This window comes from Oryctolagus cuniculus, chromosome 1, assembly GCF_964237555.1.
Source record: "Oryctolagus cuniculus chromosome 1, mOryCun1.1, whole genome shotgun sequence".
Classification (NCBI taxonomy): Eukaryota; Metazoa; Chordata; class Mammalia; order Lagomorpha; family Leporidae; genus Oryctolagus; species Oryctolagus cuniculus.
In genome coordinates this window covers 6,647,161-6,668,483 of record NC_091432.1, presented here as the reverse complement: position 1 = coordinate 6,668,483, position 21,323 = coordinate 6,647,161, and the positions used below count along the sequence as shown (strand labels likewise).

General features: G+C 70.2%; 1 protein-coding gene across 3 annotated transcripts; it reads right to left on the bottom strand.

Moving 5' to 3' along the window:
* Positions 1-1,758: 1,758 nt before the first annotated feature.
* Positions 1,759-16,879, bottom strand: CDC42BPG (CDC42 binding protein kinase gamma). 3 transcript variants are annotated; one of them, XM_070068840.1, is made up of 36 exons: positions 16,614-16,879; positions 14,551-14,642; positions 14,097-14,180; positions 13,725-13,820; positions 13,385-13,533; positions 12,947-13,040; positions 12,575-12,775; positions 12,213-12,461; positions 11,617-11,696; positions 11,198-11,271; positions 10,944-11,020; positions 10,672-10,851; positions 10,320-10,412; positions 10,083-10,204; positions 9,929-10,001; positions 9,718-9,824; positions 9,517-9,631; positions 9,262-9,410; positions 9,087-9,175; positions 8,815-8,867; positions 8,633-8,728; positions 8,490-8,549; positions 8,236-8,374; positions 7,964-8,097; positions 7,731-7,870; positions 7,554-7,635; positions 6,720-6,936; positions 5,679-5,741; positions 4,968-5,567; positions 4,180-4,277; positions 4,013-4,097; positions 3,788-3,908; positions 3,544-3,655; positions 3,261-3,384; positions 3,066-3,151; positions 1,759-2,304 (listed from the first exon to the last, which is right to left on the bottom strand). In XM_070068840.1, the coding sequence occupies exons 1-36, from the start codon at positions 16,771-16,773 to the stop codon at positions 2,248-2,250; spliced, it is 4,551 nt and encodes a 1,516-aa protein (XP_069924941.1). In that variant the 5' UTR covers positions 16,774-16,879; the 3' UTR covers positions 1,759-2,247. The 3 variants fall into 3 exon arrangements, with proteins under 3 accessions (XP_069924941.1, XP_069924944.1, XP_069924946.1); XM_070068843.1 differs by having other exon boundaries at positions 3,261-3,381; XM_070068845.1 differs by having other exon boundaries at positions 1,760-2,304; positions 8,269-8,374; positions 16,614-16,878.
* Positions 16,880-21,323: the final 4,444 nt, after the last annotated feature.

Genomic DNA, 21,323 nt, shown 5'->3' with positions numbered 1-21,323 from the left:
AACTGAGGCTTAGGGCAAGGTGGCATGCTGGCGTAGCAATCTTACCCACGAGGGCATAGCTACCCCAGAATCCAGGTCGTCTGACTCAAGCCTGGGCTCCTATCCAGGCCGTAGGATTCCACGGACAGCTTCCAAGTCCCGTTCCCAACTAGGATCCTCGGTGCTGGCCGCTAGGATTAGGGCCCACCACGAGCCTCAGGGCTCGGTCCCCTGCCCCGGGCCTGCCTAGTCCAGTGTTGAAGCCCGGGTTTTTCCCAACCACGGACAGTCCAGCTAAGAACAAGTGGGACACCTCCCAGCTGCCAATACCCGGGTGGGGGCCGCAGGGTGCTGGAGCGCCTAACTGCAGCCCCCAGGTCTGCTTCTAGCCCTCTCTGGCCTGCTCTGTGACCTGCGGTACCTGGGCACTCAGGTACAAGGTGGCAGGCGTGGGTGGAAGACTAGAGCCAAGTGGGAAATTGGCTTCCTGCTGAGCCATGGCCCAGTTCTGCCCAAGGCCACAGCTGATGTCAGGTGCACCATGCTGGCCTGGGGGTGCTCACCCTGACTGCTGCTGGGGCTCTGGGCACCTGCAGGAGTGTCCCCCAGTTCTCGAAAGCACACAGAAGCACTGTCCGTGACAGCCGCACTCTTCCCTCCATGGCATCCCCCACTTTTTTTTTTTAATTTATTTGAAAGGCAGAGCTTGAGAGACAGAGCTAGAGAGGCAGAGAGAGAGAGAGAGAGAGAGAGAGAGAGAGAGAGAGTCAGTCTTCCATTCACTGGTTCACTTCTCAAATGGTCACAATGGCTGAAGCTGGGTTCACCTGAAGCCAGGAGCCAGGAGCTCCACCCGGGTCTCCCATGTGGGTGCAGGGACCCAAGCCCTTGGGGCCAGCACCTGCTGCCTCCCAGGTGCCTTCGCAGGGAGCTGAAGAACGCTCTGGCCCGGGTGTGCGAGTTACAAGCAGTGGTTTTCAGCTCTGTGCTACCCCCACGCCCACCACACGGCTCCACGGCACAGGACGGACAGAGGCGGGCGGCCGCAGCGCACAAAGCTGTCTTTATTGATTTCTTGCAGCTTCACAGAGCTTCAGGGCCTGTCCCTTCCGGGAGAGTGGCCCTCGAGGAGATAAATACTTATTTGCCCCCCATGCGTTTGTAGGGGGAGGTTTAATAAAAATAGTAATACAATAACAATAATGACTGCAGTCAATACTAAAACACCCCCATGTTCCCCTAACACAGTCGGTTGAAGCTTGGAGAAAAAGGGGCCCCTTGTGGGAAGGGCCGAGACCTCCGGGGGCCCCCACCCGGTGCCGGCTCCCACCAGAGGCCTTTATAAATACCCACCCCAACCTGTCCCTGCCTGAGTCCCCCCACTGGGCGGAACAGCTGACCAAGCTCTGCTCACGGACCTCCTTGCCGCCAAGCCCCCAGCTCCTGCCCCTCCCTCCTCTTCTCCAGGACCCCTCCTTTGCATCCCTCTCCTGCCCCCTCCCTCCTCTCCTCCTGCCCCCTCCCTCCTCTCCTCCTGCCCCCTCCCTCCTCTCCTCCTGCCCCCTCCCTCCTCTCCTCCTGCCCCCTCCCTCCTCTCCTCCTGCCCCCTCCCTCCTCTCCTCCTAACCCCTCCCTCCTCTCCTCCTAACCCCTCCCTCCTCTCCTCCTGCCCCCTCCCTCCTCTCCTCCTGCCCCCTTCCTCCTCTCCTCCTGCTCCCTCCCTCCTCTTCTCCTAACCCCTCCCTCCTCTCCTCCTAACCCCTCCCTCCTCTCCTCCTGCCCCCTCCCTCCTCTCCTCCTGCCCCCTCCCTCCCTCTCTGCTCCTCCTCCTTCACCTACATTCTTCCCCCTCCTTTCCTCTGCATCACAGCCGGTCTCCGCCCCCCCCCGGCCCCCCAGTCCTGAGCAGAGAACCAGACCCGCCCCATGTGGGCCTCAGCCGGGGCCGCACAGTCCATGGACGGATGCCACTTGCTCTCAGGGACCGGGTCCCTCTCCATCCCTCACCGGATCCTTTGGAGCCCCCAGGGCGTGGCACTGGGAATGAGAGCTTTGGCACGGTCAGCCCAGTCCCAGCCATCCTCCTCCAGGGCTGGCAGGTGGAGGGCTGGGAGCCGCGAGAACCCAGGCCAGCCCCCGGCTCCGGCACTGTCCGGCTCGGGCCCTCCCTGTCCAGGTCTGCATCGCCAGGACTGCCGTTCCTGGAGCTCCGTGCTCCCTCGCGCCGCATCCGTCTCTCCTGGGACTGGGTGGGCACCGCCAGACGGCTCAAGGGGAGCTCTCGGACTCGGGAGCTGGGGGGAGGCTCCGGGGCCGCTCTGAGACCTGGCGGGGCGGGAGCAGGAAGTCAGGGCGGGCAGGACCCCTTGCTGGCCAGGCCAGCACCTCGAGGCTTCCGGAGCGCCCATCGCTGCCGCGGTCAGGTGTGGGAGGAAGCTGGAGATGAGGTGGGGTGCGGGGCGCTCCTCGGCACCCGGCGAGTCCCCTCGGTCCACTCTCCCGCGCTTCCACGCGCTGTACTCTGACCCCCACCATGGAGGAGGCGCCCGCAGGTGAGGGAGCACCGGCACCCAGAAGGAAACCACAGCACGGCAGGGGTCACCCGACCGGGTGTCCAGAGCGGCTTCTCGCGGGCGGCCTGGCTGTCGGGTTGAGGACAGGGACGGGCACCAGAGCAGGTGCATGGGGAGGGGCAAACGTGGCCATCCCAGGGCCCGGAGCTGGCCGAGTGGTGTGGCTGAAGGGCCCCAGCCCCTCCCCCTCCACCAGCAGGCCCGGCTCCCTCCTCAGACCGCCCCCCCAGGCCCCAGGGACAGCTGGGGGTGTGCAGAACCCAGGCGCTCTCCTCCCCACACCAAGGCGATGCTGAGCCCTTCTCCTTGGGATGAGCTCATTTCACACGTGAGCCGAGCCCGCCCGGGGAGGGGAGGCACCGCGCCCAGGGCCACCCAGCTGGAGCCAGAGCCAAGTCTCCAGGGGGCGCCCGCAGCCCTCTGGGGCTGGGACAGAGCACAGCCTGCCCCTGGGAGGAGGGCGAGCAGGGTGGGCACGGATGGACCCCTGGGGCCTCTGCGTGGCCGGCTCACCTGCACCACGGAGGCTGCGGGGCTCAGAGAGGCCTGGGGACAGGACACTGATTCGCTGGACAGAGACGTCCAAGGCTTCCTCTTCTCTGCTCCGGGAGGATTGGGGGGGGGGGCACAACAAAAGGTCAAGGTCAGAGCTCAGGCGGCCGCAGCGGGCGGGCGGGAACTGAGGGGAGGGGCGAGGCGCTGCCTTACTGGGGTCTGCGTCTCCCGGGAAGCCGGCGCTGCCCATGGACGCCGGACGGCGCGGCGCCTCCGAGAAACTGTGCGGGCGCTGCGGGCCGGAGCTGCGGGCTCCTCGGGCCTTCTCCAGGGCCTGCTGGGGGACAGGGTGGAGGGGCTGGGACCGGGAGCCGCAGGCTGCCCCGCCCCCACCTCGCCGGGACAGGTGCCGGAGAGATGAGTCACAGGCCTCAGGGCCCAGGTGACCACGCAGGCCTGCGCGGGGCCAGCACGTGACTGGCCGCAGCGGACTCACGTGGTCCCTAGCGCCGGCCTTCCCCGCAGTGGGGCCCACGTGCACCAGGTGGTTGAAGTTGGTGGGCGGCGAGATGAGTTTGGAGCGCACAAACGGGTCTTTCAGCATCTCCCTGCGGGCAGACGGCAGAGTGGGGAGGGGGCAGCCAGGGAGCCCTGTGCGCGCCCCGCCCCCAAGGCAGGAGGCCCCGCCCCCAGGCAGGAGGCCCCGCCCCCAGGCTGGAGGCCCCGCCGCGCACGCGCACCTGCGCTGCTGCTGCCGCTGCTCCTCCGACACGCGGAAGAAGAAGCGCCGCTTGCTCTTGGCGCGGAACAGCTGGCGCCGGCTGTTGTCGGTGAGGTCGGGGATGTCGAACTCGTCCTTCTCTGTGGGAGCGTTAGAGAGCTGGGGGTGCCCGCGGGTGGCCGCAGGTGCCCGCGGCCCCGTCGGCGGCGCATGCGCGTAGGCAGGCGCACGCTCGCTGCCTCACCTGCCAGCCGGTTCCTGAGGTAGGTCAGGCGGACCTTCTCGGTGCCGTAGAGGAACAGGCTGCCCTCTGGATTCAGGGGCCGCACCTGCGGCAGCGGGCACAGCGGTCAGGCGGGGCGGCGGGCCCGCTCCGGCGTGAGCGCCGCGGGGGGCTGGGCAGACCCTCACCTTCTTGAGCGGCACGGTCTGGACCCATTCTGCTCTCCGCACGTCGAACACGTCCATGGAGTTCTCGCTGAACACTGTCAGGTAGGGGGCTGCGTAGCCTGCAGGTGGGAGACGGCCCGAGCTGTGCCAGGTACCTGTCTCCCTGCCGCACAGCCGACTCCCCGCCAGCCCCACGCAAAGACCCTTCCTCCGGTCTCCCAGCCGTGCCCCCCAACCCCAAGACGGCAGAGCCCGGGAGCGCAGTAGACAGACACCTGTGATCACAGAGCGGGGAGCGGAAACCGTGGGCCAAGTAACGCCAAGGTCCCCCAGCTGGCAGGGAGCGCTGGGGTCTGGCCCCAGATGTCTGTGCTGTACCCACCCCTCCAAGACCAAGCGGTCGCTCGGGCACGCACCAGGCTGCCCGCGCCCTCCTCCCGGCGCCCCCCACCCCCGACATCCGCAGCCCGTGCCGGGCCGGGAGCTGGATGTGCCGGAGGAAGCAAGCCCCAGCCGCCTCTGCATCGCCCCCACGCCTAAGCAGGAGGGCGTGAGAGGCAGGAGAGGCCGAGCAGAGCAAAGGAGCAGAGGGCGGGCGGGTGGGGCAGGGAGGCGGTGATGACCCCGACAGCAAGCCCCGGCTCCTCGCAGAGTGCCGGCGGGCACCACAGGAGCCGCAGCTAAGACGGGACGGGAGCAGGTGCACGGCCCAGGGAGGAAACACCGCAGGGACAGGCGGCCTGGGCAGGGCCTCTGGCGCCCAGCTCAGGAGGTTGGAACACCACAGCCAGGCCGTGCACGGGCCTTACCCCAGCCCGTGGGCGCTGCTGGCCACAGCAGCTCGTGGCCGCGAGACTTGCGGCCAGCGCTGTCCACGTAGACGCCGGCGGTGGTGAAGAGCAGCAGGAACTCGCTGAGGCTGAGCTCCACCGCGCCCAGCGCCTCGCCCAGGCCCCCGCGGGACGGTGGCAGCTCCTCTGGCCCCAGGCCGGCCCCCAGGGCCAGGGGCGCGGCCTCGTTGAGCAGCGGGTACAGCGCGAAGGCCCCCGCAGCACCCACGCACAGCCGGTCGCCCAGCAGCCCCAGGCTCTGCACGGGGGCGGGCGCCTGCAGCTCCCGGATGCGCCGCTGCCAGGGCCCGGGGCCGGGACCCAGCTGGTAGCAGAGCACCTGGCGCTTCACGGCGACACAGATGACGGGGGTGCGGGCCTGCAGGATGCGCCCGGCGGCCAGCGCCTGGCAGCCTCGCGACTCGGGGATCTTGGCGCCCGCCGCCTCGGCGCTCTCCAGCTCGGCCAGGGGGAAGAGGCGCACGCTGGGGCCGCGGCCGCACAGCGCCACCAGCAGGCCCGCCGTGGGGCTCACGGCCAGCCGCTGCACCCGCCGGCACTCCCCGACCTGGAAGATGTCTGTGGGGTTGGCACGAGAGGGGCGGGCGGGTGAGGAGCCGGCCAGCCCCGCGGCCCCCCGTTCCCTGGGGTTGGCAGTCCCCTCGCCGCCCGGCCCAGCCTTGCCAGTACCGTGGCTGTGCAGGTGGATCACGTAGAGCCCTTCCTCCGTGCCCAGGGCAAGCCGCTCCGTGTCTGGTGGAGGGAGGCCAGGGGGCAGGTCAGGGGTCACCGCCAGCCCAGGGGATGAGGGGCCACTGCCTGCCTTGCTGAGGCGGCGCGTGGAGACCTCGCACGGTCGCCCATCACTGCACCTGTCTCCCCCAGCGTGGGCCAGCTTGGTGGCGGGGACAAGGAGAGAGGTGCCCCGGCTGTGGGTAAGCCACGTCACCTCTCTGCCGAAGCGAACAGTGATGGCACCTTTCCCACGCGGAAGAGAGGAGCAGCGCGCTGAGTGCAAGCCCCCTCCCCTCTGGCTCCGACCTGGCCCGGGGCAACCTCGCGACCCCTCGGCTCTGGGGGCTTGGGCTGCAGCCCCGTGGCACCCCTGTCTTTCCCAGCCATCAGTCACGGAGCCGCCCTGCGGAGGCCCAGGCTCCTGGCCGGACACGGTGCCCCTCGTAGCTGTTTCCTGCACACAGGAGGGGTGAGGCTCCCCCAGGTCACCCGGTTTTCTGTGACAGAGGTGCGGCGGGTGGAGCTGCTGCCCACAACACCAGCCCCCCACATCGAAGCAGGTTCCAGTCCTGCCTGTTGTTGGCTCAAGTGCTAGGGCCCCTGCCGCCCCCGTGGAGACCTGGATGGAGCTCCAGGCTCCTGGCTTCAGCCTGGCCCGGCCCAGCCATTGCAGTCACTTGGGGGAGTGGGCCAGTGTGGATGGAAGATATCTCTCTCTCTCTCTCTCTCTCTCTCTCTCTCTCTCTCTCTCCCTGTCTCTATCTGTAACTCTGCCTTTCCAGTAAGTAAAATCTTAAAATAAATAAATAAATAAATTTGCTCCCTCTCTCGCTTAAGATTCTTTTAGAAGCAGAAACTGAGGCACAGAGGAATACTTCCGTGGCGAGAGGCCAGGCCCCTGCCCTGGGCTCTCCACACCACTGTGCGCAGAGGAGCGCTCCTGGCCGGGGCGGCCCCGCCTCTGCCTGGACGGGCCGCAGCCCCACCCCAGCTCACCGATGACAGCCGCGCAGAGCGTGTGGGGCAGCAGCGGCAGCCCGTTGTCGTAGGCCTCCTTGAGGATGTACACGGGCCGGGGCCTCGGCCGGCTGTCCGCCAGCAGCCGCTGCAGCTCGCCCAGCACCTGCAGCCAGCGCTCCCGCTCCGCCTCGCTCTCGGCCAGCAGCAGCACGGTGCACGTGGTCGGCGGCACGGTCAGCTGGGACGCCGTCACCTGTGGGCAGGGACCCCTGCTGGAAGCCGGCGAGCGGGCCAGCAGCCTCCTGCCCTTCCTCCCCTCCTCCTCCTCCTGCTCCTCCTCCTCCAGCTGTCAGCACCGACCCGGAGCTCGCAGGCTGCAGGGCTAGGCGTGGTCTACGGCAGGGGACAAGCCACACAGGGCGGGCGGACAAGAACCCAGAGCCCTGTGATTGGCACCGTGACGGGAAGGGGCCGCAGCGTGGGGGAACACGGGGTGGGCGCCTGGAGGCTGAGGGAGGAGCAGACTCGCCAGGGAGGGGCGATTTTGTGGGGGGGGGGACACAGCGTGAGGACTGAGAACCAGGCGCCCAGGGCACTCTGGGAGCTAGAGACGGCCGGGCGTGGCCACAGCAGAGGCAGGCTCAGGCCTGTGGCGTCTCAAGGCCTCAGTCGGAAGCACCCGGAGGACCACGGGAGGCCACAGGAGGGTCCCAAGCAAGGCGGGCCATGGCCAGAGTCCCACGAGAGAGCTCCCAGTGGACAGAAGGGGGCTGCCGTGGGCACCTGTACCCGGGCCAGGGGGCGGGGAGGAGATTAGACGTGTCGGGTGAGCCAGAGCCGGGGAGCACGGGGCCCCGCCCCCACACTCACCCTGAAGATGCGCGGCAGGTCCCTGGACTGGGCGTGGATAACATCAGAGGCCAGGACAGGGGTGGCCGAGAACTGGGGGTCCCTGGGAGATCCACGGAGCGGGTCAGAGGCCACGCTGTCCCCGGCTGCCCCCCTTCGGGCGCTCGTCCCTTGCCTGTGCCCCTGCCCCCTGCTGACCTCAGATCCAAGGCCTGCAGGAGGGCCCCGCTGGCCGGGCTGAGCCGCGCGTCGGGGGCGTCGAACAGCAGCAGGCGGGAGTCGCTGAGGGCCGCGAACACGCGCTGCCAGCCGCGCCGGACGCCCGAGGGCCGAGGCACCTGTGCGGGAGGAGGGAGGCGTGGGAGGAGAGCCCGGAGTCCTGGCACCTCCGCCCCCGACCCCAGACACCCCTGCCCCCAGCCCCAGCTCACCGACAGGAAGCCCTCGTAGGCGGTGCCCGTGCCCGTGTCGGGATGCACGCCCAGGGCCGTGCGGAGGAGGTCAGGGGGCACAGGGCAGGGTGGGGCCTGTGGGGCGCAGGCTGAGTGACAGAAGTAGCCGCAGGCTGCAAGGGACGCGGGAGAGGGCGCGCGGGGCTGGGTGGGGCCAGCCCTGCACCAGGCCTCCCAGCCCCAGCTCCCCTGAGCCACCACCGGGCCCCCACCCCGGGAGACGAGCGAAGCCGAGTAGGAGGAAATCTAACCGGGAGGAGGCCCTGGGCTGGGGGGGGCCTCACCGTCACAGCCCAAGCCCTGGCGGCCCAGGCCCAGCATGAGCGAGGTGCAGCGGAGACACTTGGTGGGGGAAGGGAAGCTCCGTGGGCGCAGCGTGTGTGAGCCGGGCTGCAGAGGGGGACACGCCGTCACTGTGGCCGAGCCGGGCGGCGGTGCCCACCCTGGGCTCCAGCGCGTCTAGGGCCTTGGGCTGCCACCCCGCGCCGCCCCTCCGGAGGCTGACCTTAGCAGGAGGGCCTTCTGCAGGGGCCGTGGGAGCCGCAGGCACTCGGGGCAGTGCAGCCTGTAGAGGGCACGTGACCGGTGAGGGGGGGCAGGGGCACGGGTGCGGCCCGCCCACTCCCAAGGGGCCCCGCCCGCATTCACCCCCGCACGCAGGCTGCGCCGGCCCTCGGGCCTCAGCTCCGGCTCCATCCCAGGCCTCAGGGCCTCTCCCGAGGTGCCAGGGTCCTTGGCGGAATCCTGGGGATGGGGAGGGAAGGACGAGGCTAAGACCCTCGTGCCTCTGGCTAGGACCTGGCCTCAGGGCCCTGCACCTGCAGTCTTACCTCTGCGCCCCGGAAAGACAGGAAGGGAATCAGGGAATTCGAGGACTTGACGTCTGCAGAGAAAAGGCAGGGGTCACGGGGGCAGGGGTCACGGGGGCAGGGGTCCCAGGGCTGAGCGGGGACCCCAGGCCCCACGTCAATAAAATGGGGTGATGGCTGGCGGGGGAGGGGCAGGGCTGACACACAGGTCCCGGTGAGTGCCGGGTTACGGGGTCTACGTCCTGGGAGCCCCCTGGGGCACCCGGAGGCCGGGGTGGGGACCGGACACTGACCCCCGGGCCCACGGGCCCTCAGCTCCTCGCGCAGCGCGGCCAGCTCCTGCCGCAGGGCCTGGCTCTGCTTCTCCGCCTCCTGTAGCCGGCTGCCGGGAAGGGGCACGGGCTCGTCACGGGCTCGTCACGGGCTCCACTCAGGCCGCCCGCCCGCCGTGCCTGCCCCCGGCCTCACCGCTCCGCCTGCAGCTGGGCCTCCTGCGCCCGGGTCAGGCTCTCCTGCAGCCCCTGCTTGGCGCGGATCTCGGCCTCCAGCGCCAGCTGCAGCTCCAGCCGGGCCGAGGCCTCCATCTTCTGCAGGCGCCGCGCCTTCCACTGGTGGTCCTGGAGGTCGGGCACCCCCGCAGGAGCCCCTGTGAGCCGGCTGCCCCGGCGGCCCCTCCCAGCCCCGGCTCCGCCACCCGCTTCCCTGGGCGTCTCGGGGGCTCACCAGAGGCCGGGTAGGGAGCGTCTGGGGGCCCGCATGCCCCAAGGACTCCAGCTCCTCGGCCATCTTGGTGGCCAGCGCCTGCAAGTAGCCCCTGGAAACCTTCTCGTCATTCACCCTAAGCAGGAAGGGGCTCGGCTGAGGTCCCGGGCAGCCCCTCCGCGGCCCGGCCCCGCCCCGCCCCGCCCCGCCCCGCGTGCACACCAGGTAAGGATGTCGGCGATCTGGGCCTCCCAGCTGCTCTCCGTCTCCCGCCGCTCGCCCTCCAGCTGCCGCTTGCTCTGCTGCTCCCTCTCCAGCTCCTCGGCCAGCTGGGCCAGGCGGGAAGGGGTGTCGGTCTCCGGGCGCTCACCTGATGTGGGCTGGGGCCCCGGTGGCGCTGCCCCCGCCCCGCTGCCCCGCCCGACCCGCTCACCCGCTCCTGCTCCCGGCTCAGCCGCGCGTTCTCCTCCTGCAGCCGGCGCAGGGCCTCCTCCTTCCCGCCTGGCCTGGGGAGGACACGGCCCAGGTGGTGACTCGCAGCCCGGCACGGGCGGGCCCAGCCCTGCCGCCCCCGGCCGCCGGCTCACCCGAGGCCGCAGGCCTGCTCCGGGTGCTCACGCAGCGCCGCCGCCTCCCTCTGCAGCTGGGCCTCGTCAGGCCCACCCTGGGGCGCTCCCGAGCCGCTGGCCTCAGAGGCTGTGTGCGAGGACTTGAGGACGCGGCAGTGTCAGGGCGGGGACCGAGCGCTCCCCCACCCCCGCGGGCTCGAGTGGGGTCACACTGAGGGTGCATCCTCCCCCCCAAAGTGACCGAGGACTCCCTACCTCGGCCTGGGAGGTGTCCTTGTAACGGTTTCGCTCGTGCTGTCCCTGGAGCTGCGTCACTTCCCGGCTCAGGGTGGCCACCTGGGCCTCCAGCTGTGACAGGTGCAGAGGCCAGTGCCGACCCTGCTCTGCTACAGCCATGGGCTGCGCCAGCCACGGCGAGTGTGACCCAGACCGCCCCACCCCCCAGCCGTCCCAAGGCCCGGAACCCCAGAGCCACAGCGGGCTGCCAAGGCCTGTGATGGACCCAGCCCCTGGCACCAAGCCCCCGCCCCCGCACAGGGTCCTGCGGTCACGCCGAGGGTCACGGTGGCAGAGCCCGGCGGCTGTCCTCACCCACCCCGTCACTCACCTCTCTCCGGGCGCCCTGGGCTTCCTCCAGCTGGGCGCTCAGGGCCTGGGCCCCGCTGGCCGCGGCCGCCTCCCTGTCCTGGGCCTCCTGCAGCCTGCGGAGCAGCTCCTCCTGCCGACTCTGCGCTCGGCACAGCTCCTGTGCCTGCGCCTGCAGCGCTGCCCGGGCCTCAGCCAGGTCCTGGGGAGTCGGGGTGGGGGGCGAGGCCCGGGTCAGGACAGACCTGGGAGGCACAGCGCCCTGGGCCACCAGCCGGCCTAAGCAGCCCTCACCTGGCGCAGCTGGTCCCTCTCCTGCTGCAGGTCACTGTCCCGCGGGGACAAGGGGGCCTTGCCGTCCCTCAGCGTCTCTGCCAGGAATAGTCACTGAGACCAGGCACACAGATGGCCCGGCCTCAGCAGGTGCACCCCGAGCAGTGCCTCCGAGGGCCTTTGGCAGGGGAGGGGAGCGCCCCCAAGCGAGCGGCTGGGCCTGCAGCAGCCCCAGGCCCACACCCTCAGCCCAGCTGCGGCAGCCGCCCCCTTACCTGAGTCCTTCCAGCTCAGCTCCACGTCCTGCTCCACGGCGCTCGCCGGCTCGGCAGCACTCTCAGGACTGGGCCTGCGAGGGCACAGGGCAACACGCGCTGGCAGAGCCCCCGGGCCCCGATGCCTCCTCCCCCGTCCAGTCATTCACGCATCCAAGAGACATCCACCGCACACAGCCCCCTGCCCAGGCCCGGCCTCTATGCTGGGGAGAAAGCCGCTTTAGACTCCAGGCCTCTGGTCCTGTGTCCGGTGCTCCCCCAGCCTGCCCTGGGCACGCTGAGCACCAGGCGCGGGGCTGCAGCCCACGGGGGCCTGCGGCATGCCCGTGCCAGGAACTCACTCTGCTCCCCTTCCCGGGGTCCTAACGGGACCAGGCAGCCCCCGGCTTCCCCACCAGGTGTGCGAGGGCTGGACTCACCTGCCCAAGGTGTAGGTGAAGCCCACGAATGGCAGATGATGGCCCGAGAAGGCCCCGTGGGTGGGCGGTGGCAGAGTCCCCTGCAGGGGGAGGGGGGGTGCAGGGCGTCAGCGGGCCCAGCGCCAGGCTGAGGCCTGCGCGCTCCCTCAAATATAAAAAGAAAACTTTTTGCCTGTCAAATGTTAGAAGAAAACTTCTGCAGCAAAAGAAACATCTTTTTTTTAACTAGCTCGAGAGACACAGGGAGCAAGCTCCCATCCACGGCGCACCCCCAGCTGCCGACGACATCCCAGCCGGGAGCTGGGGTCTCGCTCCAGGTCTCCCGTGAGGGTGGCAGGGAGCCGCAGCCAGGAGCGAGAGCCAGTCCCAACTCCTGCCTCAAAGCTCTGAGACTCCGCCTTCCATGGTCACACGATGACGCGCTCGTGCGTGAGCTCGGGTTAAGGGACTACCCCAGGGACTTCCTGCGGCACAACCCAGCTCGGTGCAGGTGGACAGGCTCTGGTGAGCATGGCTCGGGGCTCTGAAGGCCTCACGCCCAGTCCAGAGCGGCTCGAGGGACTCCTGGGGCCTCAGGGCGGTCCCCAGGCACTCACTGGATGGTTGAGCGTGTCGTCGTCCACGTCAAAGTTGGAGGTGTCCAGGGGCCCACGGAGCTCAGGGATGTAGGGAGCAGTGCTGGTGGCCAGCCGCTCCCAGTCCACGCCCTCGAAGAAGGGATGGTTCCGGAAGTCGTCCAGCCCGCCGCGGCCCAGCCGCTCCTCCTGGCGGCACAGCAGCTGGCGGATGAGGTCCTGGGCGCTGGCGGGCACGTCGGGCACATCTGGCGGGAACTGCAGGTGGTCCTGCGGCCAGGGCCAGGCCGGCCCGGTCAGGTGGGGCCCAGCGGTGTCTCTGACCACCCCAGGCTCAGGGACCCCGCTGCCCTCCCTGGGACCCCAGAGCCACGTGGCCCAACCTCGTGGTTCATGATCTTGCCGTAGGTCTCCACGAGGGACTCAGCGTAGAAGGGGGTCTCCCCAAAGAGCAGCTCGTAGGCGCAGACCCCCAGCGACCACCAGTCGCACTGAGGCCCATAGTGGCCGGTGCCCTCCTCCATGGCCTGCAGGATCTCGGGGGAGATGTAGTCTGGCGTTCCCACTGCCACGGACGAGTCCACCTGCGGGAGGCGCAAAGCTCCTGGCCGTGACCCTGGCACCCTCACGCCCCCAAGGCCGGCCAGGCCTAGTGCCCACCCCAGCCCGGCCCGGCCCGGCGCCTCCCATTCCGGAGAGCTCGGCCCACCAGGCCCGGAGTCCCTGCTGCCTCTCGGGCGGGGTGAGGTCCTCACCATGCCACTCTCGTTGAGCCGTAGGCAGGAGCCGAAGTCGGCCAGGCGGATGTGGCCGTTCAGGTCCAGCAGGATGTTGTCCGGCTTCACATCCCTGGGGGAGGGGAGGTGGGAGAGCGAAGGTCTGTGTGGCAGATGTGCGTTGGGCACACGCCCAAGGGCCGAGGAGCACGCGCGCGCGTGTGTGTGTGTGTCCGTGTCCCCAGGCGCTCCTGGGTGCGCGCAGGTGGGTGGGAGAAGGCTGGGGACCAGAAGCTAGGAGGCCACAGGGCTGAGACGGGGGCAGCAGCGTGCATTGGCGGGGGGGTCACGCTTCTCCAGGGGAGACCACCCACCTGCCGGCTCACCCCAAGTCAGGCGCCCACCTGCGCTACGCTCTGGCCTCCCTCCCCGACCGGAGACCGCGGCCCCCAGCACATAAGGCCGCGCGGGGCCCACCTGTGGACGTAGCCCAGCTGATGCAGGGAGTGGATGGCCAGCACCATCTCTGCCAGGTAGAACTGCGCCAGCTCGGGCGGGAGGCGGTCCTCGAAGCGGCTGAGCAGCGTGAGGAGGTCCCCGCCCGCGTAGTAGTCCATGACCAGGTACTGCGGGGCAGCGGGGTGGGGGGGACAGATTCAGCGCGGGGCAAGGGGCAGCCACCAGCCCACCTCCCAGAGGCCCCTGGCAGACGCCAGGCAGGGAGCTCAGCCGAGGGGAGCCTCCTGGTCCCGGGGGGGGGGCCCTCCCTGCCCCCTGCCCTCGGCCCCTCCCCCGCCCGCTCCAGCCAGGCGCGCACCAGGTACTCCTCGTCCTGGAAGGCGTAGTGCAGAGCGGTCACCCAGCGGCTGTCCCCCTTCACCAGGACGTCTCGCTCCTCCCGGAAGCAGGCCGTCTGCAGCAGGTCGGGGAGCGGGGCTGGGGTCAGGGTCAGCGGCCCCCCACCCGCCAGCCCCAGGGTGCGGGTGGGGGGCATCCACAGCTCTGCTCTGCCCCAGGCCGGCCTCAGAGCAGCCCACGCTTGGGGGCTCTGGGCCTCGGTGTCGCCGTGAGGGGAATGGCACAAGCCGGCGCGCTCTCAGGACGGCTCGTGGTGAAGAGGGGAGGCCGCCGAGGTGGCCCGGTGCCCCGCAGGCCTCTCCGGCGCCCCGCCCCCGGGCCGCACACTGACCTCGGCTCTCTTCAACATCTCCCACTTGTGTAGCATCTTCATGGCGAAAACCTGCCCGGTGTCCCTCTGCCTCACCACGGCGACCTGGGGGCCGCCAGGAGGAGGGGCTGAGCCGCGCCGGGGAGACCCCCCTCCCCGGGCCCCCTCCCCGGCCCTCTGCTCACCTCCCCGGCCCTCTGCTCACCTCCCCAGCCCCTCCCCGGCCCCCTCCCCGGCCCTCTGCTCACCTCCCCGGCCCCTCCCCGGCCCTCTGCTCACCTCCCCAGCCCCTCCCCGGCCCCCTCCCCGGCCCCCTCCCCGGCCCTCTGCTCACCTCCCCAGCCCCTCCCCGGCCCCCTCCCTGGCCCCCTCCCCGGCCCTCTGCTCACCTCCCCAGCCCCTCCCCGGCCCCCTCCCCGGCCCTCTGCTCACCTCCCCGGCCCCTCCCCGGCCCCCTCCCCGGCCCTCTGCTCACCTCCCCGAAGGCCCCTCGGCCGATCACCTTCAGGATCTCAAAGTCATCTCTCTGCAGACACAGCTCCTTCACCTTCTGCACGAAGGGGCCGGCTGCGGGCAGAGGGGGCTCAGGGCGCTGGCCGGGCCCCCAGTGGTTTCTCTAGGCCGTGGACGGGCAGGGTCCCGGCTTGGCTGACCAACTGGCTGCCCGACCTCCCAGGACCCCTGTCTCCAGGTGGCCTGCGCCCCCAGGGGCGCTGCTGGTGGGACTTGTAGCCCTCCCCAGGCCAGGGTCCGGCCCCGGCCGGCCAGGTGACCCCGGGGACACCATTCCTACGTCAGCTCTTGGCCCCCTAACAGCGCCGGGCCAGGGCCTGCCTTGGAAAACTGGACGGGTGACATTCCTTGTCCCCAGGGAGACACCTCTGCCTCAGGAGGGTGGGCCTGGGTCCCAGGACCCCGGAGGCACAGCAGCACCTGTCTGGGGGTGAGGCCTGGGGCAGCAGGGAGAGCAAGCCCCATGCGGCCCCTGGGGGGGCTGGGCCTGCAGGCATCGTCAGGTGCTCACAGGGCAAACCCTGACACGGGGCCGGCGGCACCTGCAGGTGTGAGCGCTCAGGATCCCCTCCGGCCTGCCCAGCCCCTCCGGCCTTGCCACGGCCGAGAGCCGCCGCCTCCTCGCCCAGTCCCCAACACCTCCAGGAGGGGCCTCCCGAGCCCCCGCGCGTGCCCTTCCCAGGCCTGCGGGCCGTGGGAGGGGAACGGAGCCGTGGGAACCGAGTCAGGATTGGGAGCAGCTGTGGCCTGGCGCCCTGCCTCAGTTTCCCCCGCCTGCCAGCTGGGCGGGCCTGTGGGTGGGAGAGAGCTGCTCCACTGGTTTATCAGGCAGAGCCCCCGCAGCGGGGGCGGAGTGGAACCTCATTACAGAAATTAATTGTCTCTTTCCCAGGTCTGTGCGCGGCAGAGTGGGGGGGAGCGACCCATCAGCCAGACAAGGGCCAAAGCCCAGGGCCCAGGAGGCTCCCGGCCACCCTGGACGGGCTGCCCGGCCCCCTGGCCCTGCCACAGGGCACGGGGGCTCTGGGTAGGGGTGAGGACAAGTTGGGGCAGGAGACCAGTGAGTCACCACCCTTCAGGTTACCGCGGAAGACGTCAACAGATGCCCCACGCCAGGGTCCCGGGGCAGGCAGGAGGTGCACACGCGTGCACACATATGCAGGGCTGTGCTGGGTGCTGACCACGGTCACACACCCACCACACAGCAGGAGTTCTGGGGAGAGCGGACGGCAGTGTTGGGGCCAGGCAGGGCCACTCTCTGGCATGCCGTGGTGGCAGGCCCTCAGCCGTGCCAGGCCGAACCCTGGGTCTGCCCAGAGCTCAGGCGCGCCAGGAACGCTGGTCGCCCACTGGGCAAACACACGCCTCACCCTGCCTCTGCCAGCCCCCCCCTGCGCCCGGGTGTGACCAGGGAACCCTCGGGCTGGCGCCAGTGCCACACTGGGCTCAGGGTCACCCCGGGCCAGCCACTCCCGGTGACTCAGATGTGAAGATCCACCTGGGGCCGGCCCCCTACCCAGCGGCGAGGAGCAGCCCGAGGAAGCCGCGAGGGTGGGTGGGGGCTGGGTTCTGAGGCCAGGCTGGGTGGCCCCTTGTGCAGGGAGCTGGGTGGGGACAGGAGCAAGTGTCCAGCAGCCGCGGCTCTGGGGTCGTGTGGCCTGCGGGGTGCGTGCGTGGCTCCCCGAGCCCCTTTGTGTGTCGCCCCCATGAGAAGTGGGGGAGGCCTGTGTGTCCGGGGACACGCAGGGGTCTGCCTGGGGCAGGCGCTGTGACTGCGAGCCAGGAACCCCATTCGCAGCTCGCGGAGGGCGTGTAGCGCCCAGTCGTCGGGGGTCCACCCTTGGGGACGAGTTTGCGCGTCTGCGTGAAGGCGTGTGCTGGTGACACGTGCGGGGGTCTGGGAGCGGGAGCGAGCGCGCGCGCGAGTCCGAGTGCCGGCGGGGAGTCGGGGGCCGCCGCGGAGGTCCCTGCGGGGGGAGGGTCCCGGCGCCGCGCCCCTGGGCCGCCCCCCTCCGTGCCACTCACCCCAGCTCAGGAACTGCGCCACGTTGCGCTCCCGCCGCAGGGGGGCGCTGCTGAGCTCGTGGTGCAGCCCCAGCAGCAGGTCCAGGAGGCCGTCGAGCCCCGGGCCGCCGCCGGCCTCGCCCCGCGCCAGGCGCTCCAGCGCGCGCAGCCGCCGCTCCATGGCTGCGGCCGGGCCTCTCGCATGCCCGCCCGTCGGTCGGTCCGTCCGGCGGTCCGCGCGCGGGCCGGCTCCGAGCGTGCGCCCCCCACCCTCCCGCCCTCCCCGCTGTCACCTTCCTCCGCCGCCGCCCGCGCGCCCTCACCTGGGCGCCGAGCCCCGCCCTGCACCCCGCCCCCCGACGGACGGGCAGGTGCGCGCCGGCCAATGGGAGCCGCGGCTGGAGGCGAGGGTGGGAGGGCGGAGGCGCGCGGGGCGGGGCCGACCCCGGCCAGGAAGTGGGAGGGCGGGCCGCGAGGGGCACTCCTGGGCGGGGCGTGGGGCGGGGGTCCCGCGGGGTCGCGGAGTCCGCCGGGGCCGCCGGGCATCCCCTGCCGGCTCCCGCCTGAGCCCGCGCCGGGCCCTGTCCTAGGCGGCGGCCGCCCCGGGCACTCCGCCTCCCCTAGCGCCCTGTGTCCAGGGAGAGGGGCTGGGACGGCCCGCGGCCCCGTGGCCGGATGGGAATTGTAGTTCCCGCCCTCCCCGGCTCGCCCGGCGCGCTGGGCAGCCCCCTGCCCCACCCCCACTCCCACCCCAAGTCCCTGATCTCACTCTGCTAGGACAGCTGACCTGGGAGACGGGTCCGTGGGGGCACTGGGGTCGTCACACCCATTCGGCAGATGGGCACACTGAGGCCCGGGAGGACCAAAGCGAACTGAGGGGCTCCGAGGCCGGACCCTGGGGTAGGCTGGGCTGCCTCCCCCACCGCGGCCGTCCTAAACTTGGGCGGGCGCGGGCCGTGGAGAGGTCCGAGGCTGGCCGCAGCGGGGCGGAGACGTCCAGCTGGGAGGCGCCACGGGGCTGGGGTCTGTCCGGGACCAGAGATCGACAGACGGGGCACTTCCGTGGCTTCCGACAACACAGCCGTTCGGCAAAAGCTCAGCTTGGGGGGCTGCCTCCGCCCTCGGACTGGGCCCTCCTGCGGACCGGACTGGGTCAGCTCCCCGAGCTGGGGGAGGGGGCTCCCTGGGCACGCGCGGGGCTGCACCGAGCACCCCCGCGGCAAACAGGGCGTTTCTAGACACAGCGGGCCTCTCCCTTACCCTGACGGAGTCCGAGCCCGCCGGCTTGCGGGGTCCGGTCCGGTGCAATGGGAGAGTAGTCGGGGTCGGGCCAGGAAGGGGAGTCAGGACTCGAACCCAGAGCTCGGGATCTGCCTCGCCGTCGCGGGCCGCCCTGCGAGGGCCCGGGCGCGCGCTCTGGGCTCACACCTGCGGGATTCTGAGCCGGGCGGGGCGGGGCTGGGGTCCGCAGGAGGGGAGAAGGGGCCTGCGCGCCGCGGCCACAGGGGGGCGCCAGAGACCAGGGGAGGGGGCTGGAGAAGGGGTCCCGCGCAGGGAAGTGCCCCCCCCCCCCCCGTCCCGGGCGGCCCAGAGCGCCCCCCTCCCTCGCCGCCGGCCCGGTTCACGCCCTGTGTGACCTCGGGCATGTCGCTTAACCTAGCTGGACTTCACATCTCTTTTGCACGCCCGTTTCCCTGCCTGGGAAGGAGTCGGGCTCCCTGCTCGGACCTTTGTGGCGTCAAAGTCAGAAAGTCCCACCAGGCTCCCTGTCCCCCCACCCTGTTCCAGCCTCAGCTGCGGCAGAAGCGGCTCCGGACCGGGCCTGGCTGTGCCCCAGCAGCCCTGTTCTCTGGGCCGGCGTGACCACACCCCCGGGGCCCCCGTGGAGGGGGCCCTGTGCCCGCCTAGCAGGCAGGAGACGCCCACCCTGCCTGCCCGACTGCCCTGGCTCCTGGATCGGTGCCTGGCAGCAGGAGGGTACTGGGGGACACCCGGATGCTGGGGCAGGGCACAGAGAAAGGCCAGGCCGGGGGGGATTTGGTGTTGGCCTTTGAGGGAGAATCCCAGGGACCCAGGCCTGGCAGGAAGAGGCAGCGGCTCTGGTGAGGAAGAAACGGGGGAAGGGGCCCTGAGGCGCGAGCCCCAGTGCACACCGGGCACGCCGTGTTTCTGATCCCAAGCATAGGTCTCTGGGCCCGGGGCGAGCTCGGGGCTGGTAGCCCCCTCCTGAGCCCAGATGTGGCTCCCTCCCCTGAAGCCCGCGGCTCACACCCGAGGCTCTGTAGGGCTCATGGGAATGGCAGCAGCGGCCAGGCTGCAGCCACTGGGGAGCCCGGTGCCCCCCACCCACCCAGGGGTCTGCGCTGCCCAGGTGTGTGGCTGTGCACGTCCCTTGGCACAGGTCAGACGAGATGGCACCTGCTCAGGTTGGGGGGGGGGACTAGGATTGCAGACTGGCCACCAGGGGCCACCCTATTAGTGCCCCTAGCCCAGGGCACTAACCTCTGCTGCTCAGGCTGCTGGTTCCTTTTACAAATTTATTGTAATGTATTTGAAAGGCAGAGATTCCCAGCCACGGCTGCCTCCCAGGGTGGGCGCTAACAAGCAGCCAGGATCCACAGCAGAGCCGGGACTTGAACCCAGGCCCTCAGAGAGGTGGGCTGCAGCCTTACCCACCTGCCACCCGGCTCTTGTTTGAAATGTGCTGGCCCGATTGACACGCAGCGGTTGTGTGTGTGTGTGGGACACAGGGTGACACCGCACGCCGTGTTTCCCACGCGGAGCCGTCAGGCCAGGGGAAGTGGGCTCTCCTCGGGGGAGCCGCAAAACCTTCATGAAGAACAGAATTCAAGGTGGATTTTGAGGGAAAAGTATTTTGGGTCCAGTGCGCGGGTTTCTTTCACAACAGCATTCTCACGGAGACCTCTGGCATCAGAGTGAACTTCGCCTCGTTCTGTGTCCGTGAACTTTCTGAAACGCCCGCGTCGCCTCCGGCACCCACCACTCGTGTTGGCAGCACGCAGAACCCCTCCGGCTGACTATTCGGGAATTCTCAGCAGACGGTGCCCGGCAGCGCTCCTGCTGGGCGGGGGACCTCGGTGTCCTTCCTCCTGCCCAGCCGGGCCTTGTGGAAACGAGGTGTTGGGGTGGTGCTGAGGGTCCCCCCACTCCCCTCACTCGTCCTTGGCAGCCCCCAGGCCTGCTGCCCCGCCCGCCCTCTGCACCAGGGGCGTGTCCTCTGGAAACTCCAGAACTCCAAATGGTCGGACATATGGCGGTTTCATCATCCTGGTCTTTTTCCCAGCCCTTCCCTGTGCTGCTCCGCCGAGCCACAGGGGCTCCCACGCTCCGCGCTGCAGCCTGGTGTGCTTTTGTAATTATCCGTCTGTCCGTCTAGGTGCACAGGAAGCCAGCGCCCCAGCCCCTTGGCCCCCCGCCCCAGGCCCATGGGCGCCGCACAGTCTGCCAGCTGCTCCAGGGAAGGGTGGGTCCGGCCTGTTTTGTTCTGGGTGTTGGGTGGGGCGCCGTGCTCCCCGCGCCCCACCCTCACCCCCTTCTCCTGACCGACCGAGCTACTGGGGGCTGTGGCGAGCACCTGCGGCCTTGGAAAACAGCCGGGGGAGCACCGAGGAGGGGGACCCCAGGAAGAGGCGGGGCTGGAACTCTGCCTGGGCGGTCGAGGGACCCCCAACTTCGATGTGCTTGGGGCAGCCCCCCGGCATCAGTGACCTGGGATGCATCTGGGGCCGACCCGCTCCCCTGCACGAGATGTGACGAGCAAGGGCCTTCATGCATGGCCTGGGGCTCCCGGGCTCTGAGGGCTGAGGTAGCCCTGCAGCCAGAGGGGGTCCTCATCCACGAGGGTCGCAGGCACGGGCTGGCCCAGGTGCGAGGCCACAGGCTCTCCCTGACCACCAACCCCACAACTCAGCCCTGGGCTCTGGGCAGGCGTGGGCGTGGGCGCAGGCACCTGCCCCAGCCCCTCCCTCAGTTCAGCTTAGCCTTGGGGTTCACCCCGTGCTCTGGTGGGGGCAAGCCCTGCAGGCCGGAGCACTGGCCAGTCACCCTTCGGAGCCTCTCCTGCTCTCGATAAAACACGGGGCAGGCTCGGCTTTGAACTTGGGCCCCTGGAGGTGTCCAGGCCACCCTGTCTAGGGCTCTGCACTGCGTGACCCCCCGTGGGAAACATCCGGGCACTCCAGGGCCGGGGAGCCCACAGCGGGTGCTCACGGCCATGAGACACGCCCTGGAGATAAATACCTGTTTGTGCCCTGCGTGTGCCCCAACTTGGCCCGGAGCACTCGGTCCCCTACCGCGCCCCGCCGGCACCCAGTGTGTCACCCTCCCGTGCGCGGCGACACGGCCCCATATCTGCAACATCGGGCAGCCCTGGCTGTTTTCACGGCTGGCGCATTGAGCGCAGGGCGCCGGCTCCCGTCTAACTGCCCTCGGGCGGGCATGGAGCCCAGGAGCCCTTGTTCAGGCAGTGCCGGGGCCCGCGGGTGCCCTCTCCTGTGGCCAGGGTGCCGGGACGCCATGAAGACTGCAGAGGCTGCCAGCCCTACCCCGACCCCTCCTTGCCCAGCAGCCCCTGGCGGGGGTCCCTCCTCCCTACCGGGCCGCAGGGCTCCCCGTGAACAGGAGGTGGGAGCACCCGGGCAGGGGTGGCCATTCACTGGGGGGCCCAGGGCTGGTGCCCCCAGAAAGGACGACCGAGCGCCAGACGCCAGC

Excerpts from the sequence above, each read along its gene's own strand:
- CDC42BPG (XM_070068840.1), bottom strand. The coding sequence starts at position 16,773 with ATGGAGCGGCGGCTGCGCGCGCTGGAGCGCCTGGCGCGGGGCGAGGCC. Across the intron at positions 13,821-14,096 it reads AGATGTTGAAGAGAGCCGAG|ACGGCCTGCTTCCGGGAGGA; the intron begins GTCAGTGTGCGG and ends GACCTGCTGCAG. Across the intron at positions 10,852-10,943 it reads AGAGGGACCAGCTGCGCCAG|GACCTGGCTGAGGCCCGGGC; the intron begins GTGAGGGCTGCT and ends CCGACTCCCCAG.